Here is a 25932-nt window from a genome sequence, read left to right as displayed (position 1 = left end):
GTAACACTGTTACGGGGGTTACACTGTTACGGGGGTAACAGTGTTGCACTGCGGAGGTAATGCCCACTTAGCTTCGGACATTCCTGATTTATCTTGATGGACTGGAATTTGGCTGAGAAGGAAATTTCCTAATTTGGATATGATAGGAGGTGAGATGTAGTTAATAACAGTGAAAGAAATTTCGCTAATTGTCGTAAGTAAAATAACTATTGTAGAGAGCTTGTCAACAAAGATTGATCTTTTATTATGTGAATAAAATAAGATAATTATGCGCATTTATAGGCTGACTAAATTGTATATAGATGTTAATTTTGTGTCTAGTTGCATGGTCCTCTAACAGACATCTCAGAGGAGTTTGATGGATTATCAAAGCCAAGGGCCGGGTATGACTTCAAGTTTGGATCTGTGGCGAAATAAAATCTCATAATTTCTCCGGCAAAGAACTGTTTTTCATTAGAAACGCTTTACCAGGTGCTAAAACAGTACTTATCACCTGGTAAGTAAGGACTTCTAGGTATCAACATAATAATATATTATACAATATATTGCATTATACTGACCCTGAAAGTATCATAGAAAGGAAATGATGAGAGTATAGTGAAACACTTTGGACCGTACACTGTCTGCGGGAGCTCAGAGCTAGTAGCTAGAGATGCTCTCTTGCTGTCGCTTCTGAGGTTATGTTGCTGTCATTATATTTGTCTTTTATGGGCCTGGGGCTTATGTACACAGAGTGCATTATTATTGCATTTTATTTTCATGATTGTTGTAAAAACTTAACATGTATCCTTCTGGAATGTTTTATATAAAACTGGACCATTACATCAGTACCTCAATTATTATTAAACCTGTAAAAGAAGGAGGGCTTCAAATCATCATCAGTATCAATACAGTCCTGGTTTTCCAGTACATCGTTACACGTCTCAAATACAGACAAACACGTTACGTAGGTGTAAGCTCCCTCCACATTGGTGAAAACAAAGTTGAAACATTCTGGAGGTCTTGGGTAGTTGTAGGTTTTCCATCCACCAGGTTGGCAAAACTGGGGGAATAGTTTAATTAATGGCTATAGCTATATGAATCATAGATAAAATAAGAAGCGTACATTAAATATACCAATCAACACACGGAATAAGTAGTTTGTATTTGATTATTTACTAGTATTAGGTAATCTGAGGTGAACTAACCTGTAGGTATTTTGTATTTGATTATTTACTAGTTTAATCAGGTAAGAGATGACCCTACCTTGACAATAAGTAGTTTGTATTTGATTATTTACAGTAGTATTATAACTTGGTAAGAAGTGAACTTACCTTGACTATGCCATCCTCGGGAAATTCAAAGCCTTCCCAGTCCTCTTTTGGGAACCTTTGGAGCACACGCCCCTGTACACCGCTACCTTCTGAAATAATATCCAGTGTTACAAAAATTATCATTATTTCACAACATAATTCTAAGAATATTGACTACCTATTTAGTGAATCTGATGGAGAAAGTTAACAAACTGTTATATTTACCCCTGGGATGGTTATCGTCGTCGAGATCTAAGTCATGAGTATCATCCGCGATTAGTTCAACGATAGCTACATAATCGACGAGGTGGCGTACCATCAACTACATATAGCTCTCTGCTCTATTAATGGATTTTGTTTAGAATTATGCAATCCGTACATAATTAATCAATAATAATTTAAAAGGTTTTTGCAACATCACTTTACGCTATTATAATTAATTCTCTGTGGCTTTCTCCATGTGCTTGCTGTGACAAGATGATCAGGGCCCCTGTCATGTGTCCGGGGCAAAGGGGTAAGCTCAAGGTTTCCACCCAAATGGCGATCACCTGGTGACCACAAAGGCAGAGGGGGAAATCGCCTGGGGAGGATATTTGTAACATATGGTGCCCTAAAACCATTCTAAAATACTCTCCTTGAGGTGCCACAGACAATTGTTCTCCTTAATTTTGTTTTCCTGGATTTTTATGCAGTTTAGAACCGCTTTGAAAATTTGGAGCAAAATGATCAATTTTGCTGCTCTCTGGGACTTTGAAACCGGTTAAATTAAACTCTTTCAAGTTAAATTTCCTTCAGATAAATATTTTCACTTGAATTTTTTCAAAAAAGAAAGGTTTTGTCTCTATAGATGATCACTGGAAGGAATGTTGACTGCAGGCCGAAAATTTTGAGCAAAATTACCAAGTTTATTGCTCTCTGGGACTTCCAAACAGGTTCAATTAACCTCTCTCAAGTTAAATTTCCTTTAGGTTAATCTTTTCACCAGAACTTTCTCAATGTTTAATAGTTTAATAGTAATAGTACTAAATAATAATAATAATTCTATACAGTTACATAATTGAAACAAGTATGGCCCCTTATTGTGGGCAGAGTAGTACTATGTTTACAGTATGTACTGAAGGGGTATCCTAGGAAGTTTCTTGGACTTTTAACAGGTAACCCTCCTCATTTAACCCTTAATCATTCAGCTGAGTCGACCGAGGAGATTGCATAGATCCAATGGAATCTTAGCTACTCCTTAGACTAGGTGACACTGGGATTCGAACCCTGGAACTTCTGCGCAGAAGGCGATGCTCTAACCACTAGGCCACCTAGCCCCTAGGTTAAGTATATTTAACCTGGCTTTGAAATTTTAGCGTAAGGAGGAGGGATGAGAATGTACTTATTTACAGTGGTGTTTCAACTTTATTATTATTCATTATTATTTGATTTGATTTGATTTGACACACTTTAGCTGGAGGCCATTCACTTTTAGTAATTTGGGGCAATAAGCTAATGACTACAAATGGACTAGAATTCCATCATTGACAATCGGCAGTTTTACATCATGATATAAAAGTATATTTAGGACAATTTATCTGGCTGATTGATAAAGTCATTCAATGATGAATTTTACTTGGGTTGAGTATTATTGGTTTAAAAGTGTTTTAAATTTTCTTATGAGAAGGGGGCATTTTGCATATAATATTATGAAGGGTAATTTACACATTTATTTATATGACATAATAATGGATGTTTAGAATAAGCAGATCCGGTCTTAATCCTGTTTAAAGCAACCGATGTAGTAAAAGTTTAAGTAAAATCAAGAATCTCCATGAGTATTTTCTCTTGGATATTCATTCGTGCCTCAAAATTTAGAATCGAATAGCTGTGTCTAAATGTAATCTCAAATCTTTGATGTTGTATGTTGGCTTCTACCCGTCATCTTAAAATCTTAACTTTTACTATTAAGAAAAAAACAATGTTATATACAGATAATTTCAGCAATGGTCATTCGAGTAATAACAATAAATTAAAGTTTAAGAACACCACTAGTTATTATTAAGATATGACTTATTATATATATATGACTTATAAACTCAGCAGTGTATATTCTAAACATCCCAGAAATTTACTAGAAAATTAGGTGAGCTGACTGGCACCGTATAAAGTAAAGTAAAAGTAAAGTAAAATTTATGACATAACATCATCACACATGTCTACAAAATACAATCGCACTATGTGAACAAATATATAATAAATATTTCCCCACCAACATTAATTATTGATCAAATACAATATTTTTGTATGGTTCAAAATATATCCTTAAATCTAATGCAAGAATATCATACTTAGAGGACTGTCTGAATAGGCACATTTTTATCTTTGTCGTAAGATGCAATAACACCACAATATTATTGGTCTAATCACATCTATCTACTGACTGAAAAATGACTTTAACCAGAGCCCTTTAATTTAGCTTGCAGTGGTGCACGCCAATAGTTTTTATGTGGTGCTGTGTGAATAAATGAAGCAAGGCTCTTAATTTATTGAGTGAAAAGCTCATTCAAACAATATATCAATCAACTTAATAAATTAAATTAAATCAGTACATTAAATCAGAAGCACGGCTTTTTAAAATATACTGCGCATACTGTAAACTTGATGAAATTTTTTGAAACATTTCAAATAATGTAGTGTTTTTAAAATATTCAACTCATTCTATTAAATTGGTACTAAATAATAAAATTATGTTTTCTTAAAATACTGCTGCATACTACAGCCTCACGCGTTACCAGTTACGTACCTGGCTCGCCAAAAAAACAATGCGCGGCGCTTTTTATAAGTTTAATTTTTCGCATATTATTTGACGAATGATTGATCTTAAATGGTAAATAAAAGATACTCGTCTAAATTTCTTCAAATTAGCGCGCGCGCTGTCTAATTCTTCTCGAAAAATTTTGACCCGATGTACGTACAAAATTATAGTGCAATGCGTTACTGTGCCACGCTGCGCATGCACTCAATTATGATGTCTCATGTGTACAAGATGCACCTTTCACAGCTAGGGCATAGGGGTGTCATAGTGCAAAAAAACTGATGCTAACTGCTGCTGACTGCAGTAGTTAGCAGCACTCAGCAGCAGTCAGCACTCAGCAGCCTAGTTAGCAGCGGTCAGCAGCAGTTAGCAGCAGTTTATTTGCACTATGGCACCCCTGTGCTTTGATCAGGAAAAGTATATCATGGGCCGTCAGAATGAATCTATTACACGTTCTTTCAGTCGAATGTGATTACCGTCTCGAAAGTTTGCACAAAGTCAATTTTGTAAACTTATACTCCTTGTTTAGTAATGTAATAATTTCTATATGTGTTTTCCTTTTCAGACTATCACCGGTCACGCCAAATTATAATGACATTTGTGTGTTTAAAGTAATCGTTGACATCACTCCGTAACAGCGCGTCTTTTGGCGCGTATCTTGCTGTAATTCATCAATTCCTCGCTAGATCGGCAAAATGCGCTACAGGGCCTGAGGGCCTCGCCGAGCTGCGATGAATTGACATCCAACATCGTCAATTAATCATGATCATACATGTTACGTATCATAAATATCGGCTTCGCGCGAGATCAAAAGTGGCATTTAACGTATATAGTATGTTAATCAATTAAGTACGAAGCTTCGAAAGAGCGTACGCACCAGGTCAGTATGCAATAACAATAACGAATGGACAAACATTAATATGTGACATGACCCGCGCCGAGCGAGAGACTAGTAAATTAATTAATTTATACGTACCTGGGACCTTATAGCGCGATACACTACTGGGCCGCGCGCGCATCCAATAATGCTTATCGCAACCACTCACATCGGCGAAATGCGAAGGATTGACATCGTGAATCAACTGGGACCCCAGGTTATTATGTTCATAATAAGTTTGGCGCATTTGAACCCTCTCAAACGCACGCATTTTTGCGATTTTACAATCCAATAATCAGATTTTGTAATCTAACTCAGCGCGCGGAGCTTTTGTTGACGGATGTTACTCGTCTAAATTTCTTCGAAGTAGCGCGCGCCGCTTTCTTCTCGACGGCACGAGCTACGAAGTAGCGCGCGCCGGGCCAAATCATTAACAATGGTCAAAGCTTTTGTAGCGTATATCTCACTTCTTTCCAATTGGTAGTTAGCGTGCATGTGTTTTTATTTGAAGGCCCAATTGGTTATAAACGATTACGCAAAATATGCTGGTCACGCGCACACTTAACTTCCAATGAGCATTAATTAGCATTTGCACTTTTTTAATTGACGATGTCAATTCATCTCAGCTCGGCGCGGCACAGTAGCGCATCTCGCCGATCTAGAGATGTAACGCATCGCGCTATTGACCATTGTTAATGATTTGGCCCGGCGCGCGCTACTTCGTAGCTCGTGCCGAAGAAATTTAGACGAGTAACATCCGTCAAATCGCGCTACAACACTTTTTCAATTGATTCATGGGTTAATGGTTAACGAAATGTCTTACATCACACATCCACATAGCCATGTGTATTGTGTATACGCGTACTGCGTGACGCGCTTGTTTCACAAGTGAAAGTGAGAGGGCTCTGGTTAGAGCAACATCACACAGGGAGACTAAAGTGCAAAGGAAACTACTGCTAACTGCTGCTGACTGCTGCTAGTGCTAACTGCTGCTTACTGCTGCTAACTGTTAGCGGCAGTTATAGCAGCAGTTTCTTTGCATTTTAGTCTCCCTGTGATCACCTCAAGATCAGGTATAACAGGGAGGCTTACAGACACAGTTGATAAGGTCTGAGGTCACGTGATTATGAGCCCGAGATCACGTGACTATGAGCCTGATCGAGGTCACGTAACTATGACGTCACCACCGTACCAGAGCTTGTTCTCCGTTTCCCGTTCACCCAGCACCCTGTGATGTGTGATTAGTGCAGGGTTACATTCATTTAGACTTGAGTTGCACTTATCTTTATATTTAACAGCTGCAGTGCAAGTAAATGTGCGGAGGTGCAGGTTTTCTATATTCACTCGTGATTGAGTCACGCATTCCGGCAGCCAGTTTAAGGGCTGACAAGTTTGTAACGAGGTCTTTCAAATGTGCATCATGCATGAAACAATAAAAAATTGGCCAAGGAATAACAATTTGAGTGCCCAAAATTCTGCCGAATCTTTATTCGGATATGATTATAGACATAAATATAATAGCCTGGGGTCCCCAGGTAACCTGTTTAAACGTGATACAAGTGCACGCCGGGAGAGTGCGGCCGCCGGCTTCACGATCAAAAGGGGTTGCAGCGTGTGTCAAGGAAATTGTTTTATTATCATTTTTATTTTTTAGACAACTTTTGGTATACAAAATGAAACGACTTTTTCAAGAGACCTAAAATAAATTATTGTACAACAATTTGATGTACTGTGAGCGACCTTGTAAACACACTCGGATAAATGGTAAGTGACTCTGACTTGTACGTTTTAAATAATTTAATTTCAAGGAAATCTACAAAAAGGGATTAAATATTCCTTTAAGTGTAGGGTTTTTACATAGTCGCATTGATACAATTGTAACTACCTATTAAAATCTTCAAAATGATGAATCCACATTTCACACAGCTCCAAAAGCGCTTCCTAATATGGCTTTAACTTTAACATAAATTCCAACAAAAACTCCATTTCATCATACACCATTAACTGGGGCTGTATATCCATCACAAAATAAAGCTTGATTTCCATAAAAAGTGTACAAAGTAGCCGTAGTGTATTGTGTACTAATTAACTGTGTTAATTAGATAATTAACTGTTTTGTTAATTAATTAATTAATTGTGTAATTAACTGCTAAAAACCGTCCTGTCTCACAAGTTCAAAAAATCAAACTCTGCTCAATTAATTTGTCCCTTTTTATGAACAAAACTGGGTTATGGATGATAAAAACTGTCTCTTCTAGAAAAATATCTAGGTTTTAAATGAACTGTTACCAGGTGTCACAACGTTACTTTCAGTTTTATATCATATATTGTTACTGTTATATCATTGCGCTAAGCTCATATATAAAATACAAACTCGTCAAGGAATATTGGAATAATGTTGTGTTGAAATAGTTAATAATTTGAATGAAAATCATCTGGGAGCCAATTACGCTAGTAGATTTTAAATTAAGTTTTACCAGCTGAACGAATAAAAGTATAAAACTTGGGGTTGTCTCTGTAAAAATAGAGCAAAAAAACCTAGCTTTCTATGCTAAAATACTATTGGATACTAGTTTTGATAAAAACATGTAGGTGACAGTTAGGTAGTACTAATCGGTACTAATTGGTGTCCAAAAAAGACATCAATCGAAGAAAAACCATAAAATCGACAAACATCTTTTAAGAAATTCCCTTGCCAAGCTCTCAAAACAATTCAGCCAAATATTCGCAAATTTCTGCTTCAACAATTCTAAATATTAATCTTAAAAGACCCTTCAACTAAATGATAATTTAAAAATGTCGAACCCCTTTATAATAATAGAGTTTTTGGTTTTGTTTATCCTATTTTGACGTTATGACCGTCCACATGAAACGTAAGCACTTAAAGCCATTTTATACCCCCACCTCTATGAGCACTTATACACAAAGTTTGTTTGTTTTAATTGAATTATTTGAAGCCCCTAGACCCTTCCCTCCGACTTAGTGATTGCATTCCATGTGAACGCTCATTTACCACATGCTACCGCGGAATGAAATTATAAAATTCAAATTTTTGCTCTACACAATAAATTAACTGAGTTTGAATAACACTAATTAGTATTAGTTAGTGTAAGTTACCATGGTTATTATAAATACTAATAGTGGTTACCATAGTTACCCGTGGTGTTGCCAAGTACTGTCATGTTGCGCAGTCAGTGCGCGTCACACTTGCTGTGAGGCATAAGTGTACTTACACAGCGAGCGCGCATTTTTAACAAGAGCTGGAAACACCGAGTATATAGTAAGTAGTTACACCAGGGCTAGTCTAAATCTTTCATAATTTTTAAGAAGCTTTTCACAGCATATTTATGATTGAGGCATGATCAATGAAGAACATGTCTTACTAAATTTCTCATAAGTTTCATTATACTGCAATTGTCCAGATGAACATTTTTTTACTTTTCTAAATTTATTAAATACCTTTTCATTGCTATTAATCAATTTTTATTTATTAAATACTTTTTAAATTTAAAATTATGACGTGGTAGCACGCAGGATCACGCCGCTCATCAAACACAATAAAAATCTTATTAAATAAAAGAGTATTCCTAGAACTATCTGTGTGTCATTGTGCGGAGTGCTGTTAACCAATCAATCAATTAACTAATTAATCGATTAAGCAATCGATTAACTAATAAATTAATTAATTAATTATGTCTCTGCCTCTGTCTCCCTATTACAATGTCACCTCTCCCGCTGATTCTTATTACCCGATGTTGTTGAATCATATCACCTTTTTTCTCGAGGGTGCGGGTTTCTCTTATCAGTGATTATTTTCTGATGTCTGCTAATAATAATAACTCGAATGTTGAGTTGGTTGAACTGTGCTCTTCAAACGAATTGCTGAAATTGTTGTATCTTTGAGGGGTTAATAATTAATTATTGATTAATTAATAAATATTAATTAAGGGGCTTCAAAGGTTTTATCAAAGGAAATGTTAAATGTTAATAGTAATACTGTGATCGATCACAATTAATCCGGAAATGTTCAAATAGTTAAGATGAATCATTTAAAACAACAACAACAAAAAAGATTTCTACATACATTAGATTGCTTAAAAATAATTACATTCAGAATAGAACCTATTTAGCTATTTAATGGTAGCATATTCTTTCGCAACAGTACAGAACAAAACCCTAAAATTTATTCTTTCCACTTATCTCTAAGATATGCAACTGTTACACAGCAAAGATACACACGATCTAATCGTAGCGCGCATAACAATTGGGTGTCTTAACATAAAGTGAAAGTGAAACAGAAAGTGAAAGAGAAAGTGAAACAACTGCACAGTCATCTCCCTAATAATATTACACAGGTGTGAGGGACGAACACACGGAACAGATTCAATACTAACTAGATTATACACTAACTTCCACGCATGCATTGTCTTTCGTGGTATGAAGGTAAGATCGTCCGATGCCGGTATTAGCTAGTTGGGCCAACTTCTTGGCTTGTTGGTCTTGTTGGAAAGTATCGGTGTCGTCTCCCTCAGAGCTGTGGTCTCGTAACCGGTCCTAGGTGGTTAAAATATGTGAGTATACAAGCATTAACCTTATAATGTGAGTATACAAGCATTAACCTTTTAGGAAGTTTAGACAGCAAGGGATTTTCCCTGATATCAGAATGATATTAAAGGTAGAAAAATACTGAAAAACACTTTAACATCTTCATTTTCGTGACATGCAAAACTTGGTTCAAAGTCTAAAATGCTTAAAATTGAAAGGGGCTACAGAAAAGGAAGACACAGAAGAAGGCATGCTTGAGCAACCGCATTATGGAATAGCCTGTTTACAAGGAAACTTATTGGACTAAAATGCAGTGTTGTCATGCAAAAACTAAAATGATGTCACAGTAATGAGGGAAGTATATATTGGGAACCAATCTAAGGGACCGGGAACTAATTAAGGCATCAATTTAAAATGCCGGTAATTTTTTAGCTATCCTAGCATCACATTCCATTACATGCACCAATTCACCAAAGTGGTCAAAAATAAATGTCACGTTTTCTAAGCTAAAAGACGTATACCAAGTTATACGGCGAAGCGCTATGCACGGAGGACTACAATCCAATGACGACTACGATCAACAAATGGCAATGCAGTGCACACATTTCCTAGATACCACTTAGTTTCCACCTAGTTACCACTTAGTTTCCACCTAGTTACCACTTAGTTACTACCTAGTTACCACATCTCATTTATACTCCAACCACAAAAAGCTGGCTCCTCTGAGATCGAATTTGAAGAGGTGCCAACTTTTGGTACCCAGTGTATAATAGTGGAGGGGGGTTACTAGGTGGTAACTAGGTGGTTACTATGTGGTAACTAGATGGTAACTAGGTGGTAACTATGTGGTAACTAGGTGGTAACTATGTGGAGACTATATGGTAACTAGGTGGTAACTAGATGGTAACTAAGTGCTGTGGTAACTAAATGGTAACTAGATGGTTACTAGGTGGTAACTAGGGGTTACTAGGTGGTAACTAAATGCAGTGGTAACTAAATGGTAACTAGGTGGTTATTAGATGGTTACTAGGTGGTAACTTAGTGGTAACTAGGTGGTAACTAAAGGTTACAAGATGGTAACTAGGTGGTAACTAGGGGTTACTAAGTTACTAGGAGGTAACTAGCTGGTAACTAGGGGTTACATCACAAAACTTACACTTTGATAAGTTTTGTCCCGGACCCTCCGACAGGCACATAAAAGCACTAAGCACGACACGATAGCCAGCACAGCCGCCACAATCCCAATCACAATAACGGGGGGCTCCTTACTTTTGGTCTTACACCTGCAGGGGGAGAGGAGGGGGCTAGAAAACGAGGGGTATATAAATTGGGGGCGTCAGGGGGGGTTTCAGGCGTTTCAAACTTGTTCGCCGGTTTTGAGCTAGCTATTTGAGATTTGTCTAACAAATAGTTGAGAGATATATCCTCAGATAGTGGTTTCAGAGTAAGGAGCTATTTTGTTGAGTAAGGAGCTCTCTGTCCGGGCGAGCAGTAGTTTGAAACCCCCGGACCACCCCTAGGTGCCCCCAAACAATCATTACCTTATGCGTGTTAAGGTAGTTGCATAACTTGGGGTGCCACCATAAAACTAGAACCACTATGCCAATGAGAACTATAACAACTGGCACTGCTATCGCCGGGGAGATAGCAATGTTCCCTCCTTTCTTTCTAGCGCACCTGAAATTACTAATTATCTAACCAACCGAGTACGTGATGAACTAATTAGAAGTACATAACTAGAGTACACGATTAACCAATTGATGAACGCGAAAAGTTCGGAAACAAAAACATTCCTTGATCAGAAAATGTTTGAAGATTAATACTATAAATTAACGATTCAACTAATAAAGAAATTGACTAATAAATCAATTAATTAACTACCTAATTAGTTAATTACCAACTCCACTAACCTGGGTCTCTCAAAGCCTTCATCACACTCGCATTTCATTCCATAACTGGTATTGTTGGACAGCTTGTATTGGATACAGGTTCCGTGACCGTTGCAGATGGATTCGTTACACAGAGACGGGGTGTCGGGGAGATGGTTCATAACAACTTCCACCTGAGATAGATGTACCTTAATTATGTTATAATAACACGCTAATTGGACGGTAATTACACTTATAAACGCCAATATGTGTCTCAATCTAGTGACTAATTACCTATTATACTAATTAGTAATTATACTAATTAGTAATTATACTAATTAGTTATTATACTAATTAGTTATTATACTAATTAGTTATTATACTAATTAGTAATTATACTAATTAGTAATTATACTAATTACTTAATATACTAATTATACGAACTAAAACTGACCTTCTGCTCGTTCTCCTCCTTGCAGCTGTGATCATCATCTCCACACCTACAGAAGGGCTCAATATCATTAGGAATGCAGATGCGTTCCACACACATGTTTACTCGACAGGGTTGGGTCGCGTCTTCTAACACTGCCACGCTGGATACCCTCATTGACACGATGTTTCCTTTTAGGTGGTGGAAGGTGTAGGTTTTAGAGTGCCGAGTTTCTTCTCCGTTGTTGTTTTCGTACTCTTGGTACTCCATGACCTGCAAAAATGTACATTTTTATACATTTGTATATACATTTGTAATACATTTGCTATACATTTGTAATACATTTGCTATACATTTGCTATACATTTGTTATACATTTGTACAATTATTCAGGTTATCAGGTATCTCATATTAAAATCTAAGGGAATGGATACTTATACTGTAAACCCTAATAAGGGATTTCTGAAAATAAATCGATTCTTGTCTAACCTGTGTGTCAGCAGAGTATTCCAAGTTTTGAACAAACACGTTCCTATTGAGAATACTGATAGTTTTGATCGTCCTGGCGTGATGATCATTGTTGATGTCCTTGTTTTCTCCCGCATAGTCACAAGAGGAAATATGGTTCATGTTGTCGTTGGAACTCCAGTACAATTTCTTGTCAATCAGGTCGATTGCCAGAGAACTGACGACTTGTGCACCGCGCTGTGTCGGCCCACGAATGTCCATGGTCATGATATCAAACGGGTTTGAACCATCCATCCACATCCGGGTTATGACTTCTTTGACGGGAACAGGGTAGGATACAAAGAGCAGTTTCTCGTTGGGATCCAGTACAATCTGATGAGGACGCTTTGAAACCTCTTCATACTTCTTCAGGACGGATCTCTTCCTGGATCTGAGCGACATCACCTCAAGGGTTCCTTTTCCTTCAGGGCTTGAGTCCACCCAATAGATGTTCTGAGCATTCCAATCCACTGCGATACTGTTAGGGATCAGCATGTCTTCCCACACAATCTTCTCAGTTTCACCCGTTTTCATATCCAACACCCAGATTGCTCCCCCCTCTAAGTTTATCTCAGACCAATAGATCTTGTTCTCTCTAATGTCCACATCAATACTTTTCAGGTTTTTGGGAGCGCTGGTGAGGACCCGATCTATAACGGGTTCGCTGCTGCTCAGAGATATCATGCTGATCCTGGTGTCATTAGCAACGATCAGGCTCTTGTTGTGCGGTGTGTCACAGTTCATGGAGTCTTGCAGTTGTATACCAGTTGGGCATGAACACCTGGAGAAGGGATGGTTTATAAAGTATAGAAAACTACTCCAGTTTAAAGTAAGAGAAATTTCTAGAAACTTGGGATGTAAATAATAATCTTTAAAAAATCAAAAAGCCCAGAAAGTAACCACGAACCTGGATCTAAGAACACTATCTAGGAGACAGAAATCAGAACAGCCTCCATTATCCGCTCACACGGGTTCTCCAGTAACTGAGGCTGGGACTGGGAGGACAACAGGAAGCTCTCGCTGGAAGTAGTAAGGAGGAAGGTCCCGTTTGCGGCTCCGTCCTTGCGGTACAACCTACCCTCGGCTAGATCCGTGAAGTAGATGTTGTTGTTGATCATGGTAGCACCGGCAAGGGGTTCTTGTAACATTTCAAGGACAGTTTCCACTTGTTTCGTGTTCAAGTCCACACGTTTTATCAGCCCGATAAAGCCTGTTCCTCTTTTGTGAACGTTTTCGGTCCAGTAAAGGTGGTCAGTGGTGAAGTCTATGAACATTTGGGTGGTGGAGTCATCAAGAGTGAGGGTCTGGTCTTCTGGGCCTTTGTTTACGGAAACAATTGTCTGAAGATAAAACCATCATAAATAATGTAATATTGGCTGATAGCAAATCGTCAAACTCATGAAAAAAACTTACTATCTAAAAAAGATAATTAACTAAATAGTTCAAGGGCAAATAATTAACTAATTAAGAAAATTACCTCTATCAGATCAGTCCCGTCCATGTTAGTACTCATGATACTGTGAGACTCTAGGATCCAGTATATCTTCCCCTTTCTGGGGTGAACCACAATATCCAGGGGGTTGTTCAGAGCGTGTACTATAGACTTGGTCAGGTACGGTTTGTCTAGGTTTACTACCAGGATCAAGCCTGAGGGAGGTTCAAAATTCACATCTTATATTAGGGTTACAATAGAGTGAACACTTTCAGCTCATACCGAAATTAATTAATAGTTGATAAATAATGGCCGATTTTTGCTACATTTGTTTGCTACATTTGTTTGCTACATTTGTTTACTACATTTTTTTGCTACATTTTTTTGCTACATTTGTTTGCTACATTTACCTCCAGTAGTGTCCACGATATACAGTTTATTGGTAACCCATTCCACCGACATTCCACTACATCGTGACGTGTAAATGGGGAGGGAGGTAACATTCCCCGTCTCGTCGAACAGACCCCGCACTTCATACTTGTTCGGGTAACCGTAACAATAGTAGACCAGGTTGTTCTTAGCATCAATGTCAAATGTGGTGACCTGGAGAATTATAGGTAATTCTACCTAATTGATCAATTAATTATAATTAATTAATTAATTAATTATTAGTATTATTATAGATATTTATCATTATTATAATTATTATTATATAGGTGGTGTTGTTTAACAGTGTTTTACAACTTGTAAGTTTCCAACTTAACACCAAATATTATGTAAAATTGTAGGTTTGAACGAATGTTGTTACTTGACGGGTAGTGTTAACAGACTATCAGCAGATATTTCACATTGCAGTAGATGTAACTAAGTCTTTCATAGCATTATTTATTACAAAGAATCTCAGCTCTTGAAATAACATCATGTCCAATATTAAGATTCTCAGTATTAGAAATAACATCACGTCCAATAACAAGATAACGAGGTATTATAGTTACTTTGAATGACATGTTGGGCGGTCCTTTGATAGGGGTTAAGAAGTTGGTATCCAGGGAAACGGTCTGAATTCCGCTGTCAGGATTGTACACCAGATACTGTGCTATTTCTGTGTGGAAAATTGTTACGTTTCTAACTAGAGCATTTTGAGGAACTTTTGAGCACCATTAAAACTATAATCAAGGGATATAAAATCCAAGATAAGTCTCAAGAACACATTTAAACTTTAATTTAAAACTAAGATATTTTCCTCTTAACTAAGTTTAACAACATACCATCTGCACACTGGGTAGTGGAATTCTCTTTGAGCGCATACCCGGTCGGACAAACACAACGATACTTCTTCTGGTTATCAGGGTGCATTTCAAGGCCCTCCACCTGAATTAATCAGTTAATCACTTGCAAAATTACTCAATTACACAATCATTTGATTTGAAACCAATGGGTGGAAAACAAGTTACTAATTAATCTATTAATTAGCAATTTAATTACCTGAATTTACTAATTAGCTAATTACCTGGCTTTGCAGACACATATGTGAGCACTGGTTTTCAGAGCACGGGTTAGCAGCTAAGTGATTGCTACACCCACTGTCCCTCTTGGGAGAGACCTTGATACCGAATGTGTCCTTCTTGATGTCCTCTCGTATTATCTGTACCGGGGGTTCCTCGTCTCCGTTCTTATGGACTATCTTCTCCCTGGCAACAAGTCTGTCCCTCTTTTCATATTTATAATCAGTTGCTGAGATGTTGTAGTTCTCAGTCCAGATGATCCAGTCACGACCCCATACGTCCAGGGAGTTGATGTTAACTCGCTCGGGTCTGTTGATTATAGGTTCGGGGACCGGAGGGGAGTCTCGGAGTTTCAGTTTGAGTTTCAGCTTGTAGATAGAGTTCATGTTGGCGAAGAATAATCTGAGAAGGTACAGCGTGTGAGAATGTGAGATACATTTAAAATATATATAATATACTAATGCGAGAAGTTGGTTTTGTGTCTTGCAACCAGAGCCACCACACAGATTGAAGCAACAAAAACAGATTTAAAACACAAAATGTTTGTAAGATAATGTAACTCACGCTCCAATATCCCTGTCGAGAGTGAGACCAGAAGGCATACTATCCTCCCCCAGCCGGACTATCTCTACAAAGCTAGAGATATCACCGTCCATAGAGCACCGGTATATTCCACGTCCTAGTGCTGCTAGGTAGATGTAACCATTGCATGGGTCCACTAGGATATCCCTGAGAAGGCAGTAGTTAAGGAGGTTCATGTTACGACGAGGCAAGAGAATTCAGGGTTCGTTCTGAGTTTCAGCGACACACAAGTTTTGTAATAATTTTTCTCTTTTTTAAACATGTTCAGTTTTGGCTTTGAATAATTGCTGAGAGCCACGATGCTTCCTACCGGAAATGATATAAAAAACTCACGGTAGGGCGTGATTTATGAGTTTAGCAACTAACCTGAAGTCAAAGCCCTCTTTCTGCAGTAGGGTCGTGTGCACACTGCCATCCAGCTCCCCTACACTGACTGTCTCGAAGCTTGACCAGTAGATCTTCTCGTTTAACCAATCGATGGAGAGACCACCGTCCGACTTTTCATTAACTACAACCTTGTACAATATCTGGTTAAGTGTTAGAGGTGTGCGAACTATTTGGGGTGTCCTAATTAAATATAATCAATTAAATAAATAACATCAATAAGCTGAATTGTCAATGGATCAGGGATTTTTTAAATTTTCCACAGATTTAAGTCATAATAATTGAAATTTCAAATGGGCATGATGATATACGCCGCCTGTTTCGTCTCAAGAAATACCTTAGAGTCACTGCCGTCAAACAGCATTCTTCGGATGCTGATTTGTGAGATGTTTTCAGATATTGTGTTGTAATAAACCCAGTTCTCATGAAAATCTACTGACCAAAACGTTCCTTCCTGTGGTAAACATGGTTATACAATATACATAGCTGGGGTATACATGGTTATACAATATACATTTATGGGTACACACGGTTATGCAATGCATACCTGTGGATAATATACATAATACGAATGATATGCATGGTTGTTCTAAAAATACATCCATATACTTGTTTCCTGCCAATTAACATTTTCTCTGGTCTCTGAAAATCTATCAATTTAAAATTGATCAGTATTTTCAAAATACAGGGTGCCATTAAACCTCTACTCACGGAAACAAATAAACATTAAACGAACCATGTATTTGTTTTCCTTGAACATAATAGGTTGTAGAACTGGTTCCAGAGGTTCCAGGGCTGTTTTCACTATCATCTCCTTCGTTGCAACAAACGCAAAGTTTTCCATTTTGTAGGCACAGTTGAAGTTATCAGGAAGGAGACTGTGTCCGGTGGGACAGGCGCACTGATACCCATTAGGAATGGGTAGACACAGCTTCTGGCAGAGGTCAGGTCGACATCTCGGAGTGGATTCCGGCTGGATGACGGGGTGGTATATTCTCAGTCCCATTCCCACTGCTAACTTCTCCCCTAAAGCACTCACTACTCGTTCAGTTACGAACTGGTTACCGGTAAACTTGTTAGCTGATTTGACCTCGCCGTCTCTTTCCCGCCAGTACACCCGATCCTGGAACACTCTCATTCTCCAGGGGAAACCCAGAGCAGAGTCCTTGTTTGAGATAGTGTACCGAGCACTCCCATCATACCTCATACACTCGATACTCTTCACACCAGCGTCCATCCAGTAGAGGTTCTTGTTAGGGTGATCAATAGTGAGCGCGTTAGGCCACTTAATCTGCGGGTCATTAGTGGAGGTGTTGTTAATCAGACTTCTCCTGTCAGCACCGTCCATGTTACTCCTACCGAGGTGGGCGGTGGTCTGGCCCCAGTCTGTGTAGAAGAGTAACCCTGCTTCCGGGTCCAGTTCGATTGCTCGAGGAGCACTGAGTCCTGTCCAGATGAGCGCCCGACGGTTCTGACCCTCGTAGTCGACCACTTCTATTGAGTTAGTGTCGGAGGTGAAGTAGACTAGTTTGTTTATCCAATCCACTGCCATGCTGAAACGAGGCGAATGGTTAGATTAACCAAGGGCTAAGAGGCCATTAAGGATGTATAAATATTTGCCGAATTTGGACCGTTGTCCGGTATACTAAATTACCTGTCGCAGTTGATGTTGTTGACGATCATTTTGGAGTTTTTCAGGGTCTCTAGATTGTCTCCTAGATCTGCTACCCAAATAGCTCTCTCGTAGGTGGAATCTGCATAGTGTTTCGTGGAGCACCAGAATAACTTCTTGTTTCTGGAGGAAAGACAGAAGTTGAAATACTGAATCATGAAAGTTTAAATTGCAACTTTGTGAACATTAAGTTAGATTTCTTTCTTATCATTATGATCAGTAGAGGTTACTTTTCCGACCTGATGTCGAAATCGAAATCTGCCATGAGGAGTTTTGATTTCTCGTACTCTCCACTCATCGTCACTGATTTGAAGTTTCCGGAGGATCTTGCTGTATCCGAGTCAAACGCTTCTGCGATACAATCGTTATTAGAAATTATAACCTCTCGTGTCAAATATCTTATAGTCAGATCTATAATTAAGAGTATCCGAATATCGTCAATTTATTGACACAAAGTTAAATGCACTTACCACCACTCCCTGAAGGCACATTCAGATGATAGAGACTGTCAGCTCTAACTGTGATGACTATGTTCATGTCCCCTGAAAAAAACAGAACCGTGAATAAAGTTCATCGACAGTATTATAGTAGCAAAAACTAATCATTCTTGAAAATACCTCATGTATAAAGCAGATAAAAACAATTTAAATCGATAGTGACTATTATATCGATGATTCATGATGACCGAAGATAACCTCGAACAGACTAAAACCCACACAGACAAAACCCCAGACATCTACGTCGCCGTAGCATGTGTTGGCTTAACCATAACCTCAACCCCCACTGCTAACCAAAACCGTAATCTTAATCTCAATTTAAAAATAATGATGTATCAAATCATGTGCGTGGTAGTTTTGTAATGGTAACTAAGGGTAAATACTGGTAACTAATTGTAACTTATGGTAACTAATGTAGTTTTGTCTGTGTGGGGTTCCCACGGCGAATTTATCAGGCATAAAAATATAAAGTCTGAAAGTCAACCTCTGGCCCTGCAGTAAGACAGGGATGAAAATACACCGTTCTGTTTGGTCGTATCCACAAGATCGTACCCCTCGTCGCAAGAGCAAGTAAATCCACCCTGAATTGGCTAATTAATGATAATTTCTAGGCTAATTGGCTAATTAATGATAATTTCTAGGCTGTATTATGATAACAACATTGCAGTTTCGTTAAAGAAGTTCGTACAATGATTGTATGTTAAATATGTTCATGAGTCTTGACGTTTCCTGATTATATTGGAGTAAGGCGATTCTTTCATAAAGATGTAATTCTTCATAATCATAATTTAAAACTCTTAGACGATTCCACGATTCCTGAGAATCAGTAACGTCCAATTTGTGTAAACTGTTAGGCGAGTTTGTGCGGAGATGCGGTCGCTTCTCTCTCAACTCAGTAGTCTGTAAACGACTCCTTCCCACTGTTCATGTGAAATGAAGGACGGCGCAACCGCATTTGTGTGTATCACAACCGCAATTCATCTCTCACTTTCACGCCTTCCTTAAAAACACGCATCTCTACAGCAAGTGCGGTGAAATTGTACGCGACATTCTGTCTCCAAGTTCACAACCGAAATTCCAAGCACTTGACTATCCCTCGAGAACTACAAATTCCTGCTAACCTCGGTATTGGCACAGTGTTGAGAACAGACCCCGTCTTGCCGGTCGCACTCGTTCTCATCGACACATTCCTCGAGCAGGTTTTGGTTGGGACGGTGGAAGCCTGAGGGACAAGTTCATTAGTGTTTAGTTATTTGATCGAACACGTCCAGCCCTTCTGATCAGCATGCAGTTTCGACTTTTAAACAAATCTACAGCGCGCGCGTAATACACAGTCGTTTGCGCGGGTACCTCTACAATTATACAGCACTTTCTGTAGACCCTTTGGGAATATCAGGTGTAACATTCGAGATTCATTATCCAGAAATAGAAATTTTATTAATCATGCTCTGCGATCGGACGGATTCAGAAATCTTTCGAGTGCATTGGTTGAGTATACATTGACAGTACAAGAGCGACAACTCAGAACACATTGACATGTCAGAGGTGGTCCAAAAGGAAGGCAAATAGTTACAATCTCTATAGATTATTCAAATTGTATGGAATGAAAATTATGACTGAAAATACTTAAGTTATACAACTAACCATGTGGGCAACATCCTTCCCGTTCATCTGCTGAGTTATCACAATCAGGGGTTCGGTCACACCATTGATCCTTTCTAATACAGTCCCTGCTTCCAGGGCAGGGTATCTGGGAAAATTAAAAAGGTTAATTAATGAAGTTAAATAATAAAGTTAAATATTTATGTGTTGTCTTTTAAGCTGGCCACTGTAACGGTGAGTGTGATTATAACGATAAATTACATTAGAACCGAAGAGAGGTTGTCATTTTCAGTTAACTTCAAAGGAAAATAGTACTATAGTGTTAGCGATTATAATATACTTATGTGGTTTTGAAGTTGAGTTTATACGCAGCTTCCCACTTCCCACTTCATGATTTACTAGTCGAACATCAGAATAACCTTTACTTCTTACACTTAGTTTAAGGGCACATGTTTACCGGAAGTTTATTTCTATTTAAGATGGTGAGTCAGCCAAATGCTTAAAATCAAATCAAAGTTGTTATTCGAAGAACTCGATATGTCTGGCTGCAGTAAATCAAATTGGACTTATGTTTAAAACGTCTGAACTCTGAAATTAAAATTCTTTCACAGAAAAGAGAATACATTTCGATAGCAAAGTTATGGCTTGAGTTTCATTTATGAACATCTTAACTGAAAATAAAGGTGACGAGATCGATGATTATCCTGATAATCAGGTTGAATTACAACAGACATCGAGGACCCACATTTTCAGATATTTTACTTCATATTTCCGGGTTCTAGAGTTCATTTATTCGCTGTAATTCAAGCCAAGTCTTGGACACAATCCAATAAATTAACGAACAGGCCACCGTATCCCACCGCACCGGTGGGATACATAGTTTTAAACTATTTTCACAACTACAAATAAATACATGCGTTGAGGATGTATATTACAGGGTCATTACATTTAATGTTGCCATGGGGTTACAAGTCCCCATTTATTGCAGCCAGCTAGTTTCACTGCCTCCTAATATCATTAACATTAATTTTATATTATTTCTTTATTTAACGTACGTGTCTCTAAAATAAAGGATCAACGGTCAACGCATCCCAACAGTGCAGTACGTGAGTAACATGATAATTAGTGGGTTGCAATTCTACGAATCTACACACTCATCAGTAATAATAAGTGTCCATGTACCTGTAACTAATAATCAGAATATTTAAAACTCAGCAGAGTAGCCGTGTATTACTACACCTAACGTCGCAGTACATGCAGCAAAGCAAGGAGATATAATCTAATTTTATTATTAACCAAGCCTGCGGGGGATATATCACTACAGATTCCCACATATTCCACATTTCATACCATTGCGTCACATCAGCTCCAAATATTCGTGACTTAAGAGTTAACAAGTACGAAATAACAAAATATTTAAAGTTATCCGATGTAAATTTGGACCATGTGGAGACGATATGACTAAACAAAAGTACTTTGAAGCCGGCTGACTCCACATTGCATACTATTTCACTTGTGTACCGGAACCGAGGCCCCATCTATCTCTGTGATCCTTGTGTAAAACTCGCTACTGTACTGAGTTACACCCAATAACAACCAATGAAATCAGTAAATATCACACTTTTAACATCCACCACTCAGCTTTTTTGCATCCAACTAAAACCCCAAAATTTGCACTGCATGTTTGTGGGGGTGCCGTTGAGTTTTCTGTGGCAATAAAAACATATCTGGAGAGAAAGAGAGAAACGGTCGCTAGCTGCACAGCCACACTGGCGAGCGGAGAGGGGCATCTTGACTGTGATATACAGCTTGATATAGAGCATGTAACGTATCACAACCGCAGTTTTTCATAACCGCTAACAGTTTTACGGCTAAGTACTGTAAAATTAATGTGGTTCTGCGGGTTGCCGGTTATTTGTTAAATGTTTGGGGTGAAGAGCGGCTGTACTGTAGAATTTAAGAGCGTTTTCTTGTACTGAGCTGTATTATAACTCTTATAGAGGTAATGAGGGTGGTTTGTCTAGAAAGGTTGTGCCGGAGTAGGCGATCGTGGTACGCTACTTAATAGTAGTGAATGATTAGTTACAACTTACTAATGATTAATTAATGTAATTAGCTAAATAATAAATGTGATGACATTATTTAGCAAAGGTTTTACAACATTTATTAATTAACTAAATTAACTAATCAGTTGACTAACAATTAACTAATTAGCTACTAATTAGCTACAAATTAACTAAATTAACTCCTCACCATATCAGGTTCCTTCTGACAATCACATCCTATTTCATCGGTCCCACCTGGACAATCGTCCACGTTGTTACAGAAGTCTGACTCAGGTCTACACACGTCATCGTCACCGTGTGTCGGGGAGCATTTCCTCTGACCTTCCGGACAGAGCGGCGTTTCTGAAACAGAAACAAGTTAGATTGTTAGCTTGCTAATTGTTCAATGATTTTAATTAGTTTGCTTACTCGCTTTATAATAATTAGTCTAATTAGTTTGCTGATCAGCCATGTTACGTTCTTGTCATGTTTTAGAGTAGCTGTGATATGAAGTAAATTGATCACGTTGATTTGATTTTAATTGAAAGCCCATCGTGAGGGGATTGTCTCTGATGGACTAATTTATTATCTACATCATAATCAGTTTTAAAATAAAAACCCCAATGGCCCAATGGCCACTCCTGAAAACATACCTACTAGAAAATATATCAAAACTGAATAGAAAAGTGAGGCCAAATGAAATAAATCGTAACAAACTGCAATTAATGAAATATAAATTTTGAATTCGTTATTTTTCGTTATTTTTTTCACGTACGTGACTATGAAATAGTATATGCTCAGTTCTCATCTTTCTATGCTGCTGACAAATAAATTTATCTCGCATTACAGCAGTAGACACCGTATTATGTAGATACAGCCGAGGAATGAAGCCTGTCTTAATATAGCACACACGTAACACAAAACTTCAAGACGAAGTTTGGAAAATGTCCAAGATTTTATCACTCGGACCACGACAAGGTGAATGTCATTTTGAGGTATTCTTATTATTACGAGGTATTATTATTACGAGGTATTATTATTATTAATACGAGGTATCATTATTATTATTACGAGGTATTATTATTATTAATACGAGGTATTATTATCAATACAAGGTATTATTATTAATACGCACATTTCTACAGGAGAGCTGCGGATATTATGTATAATAGTAAAGTTCCGGTAAAGTTAACATTATATTAATACAATTACCACGGTGTTTAACAGCAATTATTACTCTTATTTTTGTTTAAACTTGTAGGAAACCGAACAATGCGGGCCCACTGCGGCACCGTGGGTAGATTAGGAGGTACACATTAATACTTTTAACTAAATTACTACATTTTATTGCTTTCAGCATTTAACAAGGCTAATAAACGAAGATTCCAAGCCTCATTTATACGTTTCCCTACATAGCTACAATCTACATTGTCTTCCCGCAGAACACAGGAGAGGAGAGGAGAGGAGAGGAGATGAGAGGAGAGGAGAGGAGATGAGAGGAGAGGAGAGGAGAGGAGAGGAGGAGAGGAGAGGAGAGGAGAGGAGAGGAGAGGAGAGGAGAGGAGAGGAGAGGAGAGGAGAGGAGTAATTATCATTAAGTAACCGCAGGTGGAAACCCATTAGTTTGATATACAAGGGGTATTGTTTGAGAGTCGTGTTTACACAAGGAAGTTTAGATCAGCGGTATTATTATCAAGTATTACCGGTATTAATATAATTGTAATGGGATTAGTGGTGTTGATTGATCTTTAATGCTACATTCTTTACATAGTTATAGGATAAGTTCCTGACTAATCCGTGAGTTCCTGAGTAATCCGACTTGATGAGATTATTGGTTCATTGACGCTCCCCGATTGTCAGGAATCAATATTTCTAAGTGTCGGAATGTGGTGAACTTGGTAAGAAACGGAGCAAATATAGATATTACCGACAGGTTCAGTGCTTTAAAAATGATGTTGCGGCCGATGTCAATCGCTTGAGATAATGTTATATTTCCTGGAAAAGGACTAGAATCTTAAACTAAGTAGTTGGCGTCAAAGAGTCAGGTTATTTCAGAAGATGAGATTTTTGGAAGACATTAGATTAGAAGACATGTAACATATTAAAATTGTCTTTATGTCTTTTAAAACATTTATCTCTGACTGTTCACTTTTCAGATTAAAATATGGCATACGATAACACGCACATATTATATTATGTAACATATTATTATGTATTTGCATTTTTTACCGAAATTCGGCACACTCGCACATGTTTGCCAAAGACTGATGTCTGATGACAGTGTTTCAAGCTAGACAACTTGCGCACAACTAGTTGTCTTTAAAACCCTGTTACACTCAAACATTGTGTCAAATACACACATAATATTATGCGAGAGTCACAGTAGTGTAATGCTAATATATTCTATGTGTACGCTCCGTATATTATATCTTTACATATTACCGGGATATCTGGAGACATTTTCGTGTTTTTAAATGTTACCACTTTAAGGAAAAACATTGTCGGTCGCTTTAAAGAATCCAGGCGCGCGTTTTATCTTAATAATAAATATGTTACAACGGGATGTGGATCACGCACGGAGGTTTGTAGCCATTTTTGTAACAAGTTATCGGTTATTAGAATAAATAAATAAAAAGGTTCAAAGTTATTTTTAGAAGTTGGCAATGCGGGTCAACCTTTTCAGTACTTATCCAAAGATAAAGCACATATATTGGGTATCCTATTCTTACAATTAATTGTGATACTTTTAAACTTATTATGTTATTAATAAAGATGCTAGGAACTAGATTAAACTGAAAGTTCAAGCATATTGAAAAATGACATGATCACTTACGATAAAAGTACATCAAAGTTAAAGTTAAACAGTCAAACAATATTTTATCTCGTAATTTAGACAATCGATCATTGATTGTTGACACAGGAGTTCAAAGAGAATTTCTTTGCTTGTTAATTACTTTTAATTATCTTTAATTAATAACTTTTATTTTAATTACTCAGACATGAACACAGACCACAGATATTTCGTACAAGTTTGGTCCATGTTTTTTGTTGTGTTTCTAAGTGAAACAAGCATCGAGTTGATTTTAAATGGATTAATAATCCTTGCGCCTCAGTGTATCCTCGTGATGTTAACATTCAATTTCTATAATGTAGTGATCTATTATTGAACTTGAATCTAATATTATATAACTATGTAACAACGGTGATTTATAGTTAATAAGTTTGTGTTAATTAACAGTTTGTGACTCACCGTAATAGCCGGGTAGGGTTGAGTTCCAGGCGTAACAAGAGTGCAATACAAGCACAAGCAATACCGGGGTTACTTTAACAACATTCAGCATTCATTTATTATGTTATTACCTACGATTATTCAATTAGAATTTTATGTTATTACGTACAATTATTCGATTAAAATATATTATTATTTAAATATCAATTGAACAAACTATGTGAAGTTTTAAGAAGAAAGTAACGTGACGTTATTCGTGATGTTATTCCAAAAAAAACTATAAAGAATCATAAATTAATAAGCCATACATTAGCTAAAATAAGCAGGTCACACGATCAAGTACGAGGTCACATAAAATAGAGTTTATAAAATAGAAATAATCTTAAGAGCTTAAGAGATACCAGCCTCTTATAGTTATACACTTATACACTTATACACTTGTACATGGAGATATTGTGCAAGGTGGCATTACTAATGGATCAAATTAGATCTGCAGCTGAAGTAGCAGCAATAAACTCGAATAAATATTATATTATAATATATAATTATATCCTCTCCTGTATCTACATGAAAAGAGTAAACTGGACATGTTCAAACCTGGTTGGTGGTTTTGTTTCACTGCCAAAATGGGCGATTTTCTCATTTTTACAATAAGTCCATTAATAATT

The 25932-nt window shown here is 37.5% G+C and overlaps 3 protein-coding genes across 9 annotated transcripts in view; all 3 read right to left on the bottom strand.

Moving 5' to 3' along the window:
• The window catches only part of LOC134814507 (myotubularin-related protein 13-like), a 71453-nt gene extending 69806 nt beyond the window's left edge, over positions 1-1647 (bottom strand). For all 4 annotated transcript variants that reach the window (XM_063822655.1, XM_063822657.1, XM_063822658.1 and 1 more), the window contains exons 1-4: positions 1518-1647; positions 1314-1402; positions 849-1042; positions 561-672 (exon numbers count right to left, since the gene is read on the bottom strand). In XM_063822655.1, coding sequence (XP_063678725.1) covers positions 561-672; positions 849-1042; positions 1314-1402; positions 1518-1611 — 489 coding nt within the window. In that variant the 5' untranslated portion in view covers positions 1612-1647. The remainder of the gene's footprint in view (positions 1-560; positions 673-848; positions 1043-1313; positions 1403-1517) is intronic.
• A 9141-nt stretch (positions 1648-10788) lies between these two features.
• Positions 10789-13060, bottom strand: LOC134813762 (low-density lipoprotein receptor-like). The gene is made up of 5 exons (XM_063821642.1): positions 12299-13060; positions 11834-12082; positions 11422-11573; positions 11053-11188; positions 10789-10794 (listed from the first exon to the last, which is right to left on the bottom strand). The coding sequence occupies exons 1-5, from the start codon at positions 13058-13060 to the stop codon at positions 10789-10791; spliced, it is 1305 nt and encodes a 434-aa protein (XP_063677712.1).
• LOC134813852 (low-density lipoprotein receptor-related protein 1-like) overlaps positions 12355-25932 on the bottom strand; it is an 87282-nt gene continuing 73704 nt past the window's right edge. For 2 of the 4 annotated variants that reach the window (XM_063821734.1, XM_063821736.1), the window contains exons 12-29: positions 22244-22398; positions 20033-20138; positions 19510-19610; positions 18873-18969; positions 18362-18433; positions 18131-18242; positions 17874-18014; positions 16956-17772; positions 16557-16673; positions 16202-16350; positions 15818-15982; positions 15259-15655; positions 15017-15119; positions 14744-14850; positions 14159-14351; positions 13794-13963; positions 13224-13656; positions 12355-13097 (exon numbers count right to left, since the gene is read on the bottom strand). In XM_063821734.1, the coding sequence (XP_063677804.1) occupies positions 13243-13656; positions 13794-13963; positions 14159-14351; positions 14744-14850; positions 15017-15119; positions 15259-15655; positions 15818-15982; positions 16202-16350; positions 16557-16673; positions 16956-17772; positions 17874-18014; positions 18131-18242; positions 18362-18433; positions 18873-18969; positions 19510-19610; positions 20033-20138; positions 22244-22398 (3416 nt within the window). In that variant the 3' untranslated portion in view covers positions 12355-13097; positions 13224-13242. Of the gene's footprint in view, positions 13098-13223; positions 13657-13793; positions 13964-14158; positions 14352-14743; positions 14851-15016; positions 15120-15258; positions 15656-15817; positions 15983-16201; positions 16363-16556; positions 16674-16955; positions 17773-17873; positions 18015-18130; positions 18243-18361; positions 18434-18872; positions 18970-19509; positions 19611-20032; positions 20139-22243; positions 22399-25932 lie in introns of all 4 variants that reach the window. The other 2 variants (XM_063821733.1, XM_063821735.1) reach the window with 1 other exon arrangement.

This window comes from Bolinopsis microptera, chromosome 4 (genome assembly GCF_026151205.1).
Source record: "Bolinopsis microptera isolate Bmic1 chromosome 4, MBARI_Bmic_1.0, whole genome shotgun sequence".
In the NCBI taxonomy this organism is placed as follows: domain Eukaryota; kingdom Metazoa; phylum Ctenophora; class Tentaculata; order Lobata; family Bolinopsidae; genus Bolinopsis; species Bolinopsis microptera.
This window is presented reverse-complemented; position numbering and strand designations above follow the sequence as displayed.

Bases quoted from the DNA above. Each gene is read 5' to 3' on its own strand.
- LOC134813762 (XM_063821642.1), bottom strand. From the start codon at position 13,060: ATGAACTGTGACACACCGCACAACAAGAGCCTGATCGTTGCTAATGAC. The intron at 12,083-12,298 runs GTTAGACAAGAA...ACATTTTTGCAG, and splicing joins AATACTCTGCTGACACACAG to GTCATGGAGTACCAAGAGTA. The intron at 11,189-11,421 runs GTTAGTGGAGTT...TAGTAATTTCAG, and splicing joins GAAGGCTTTGAGAGACCCAG to GTGCGCTAGAAAGAAAGGAG.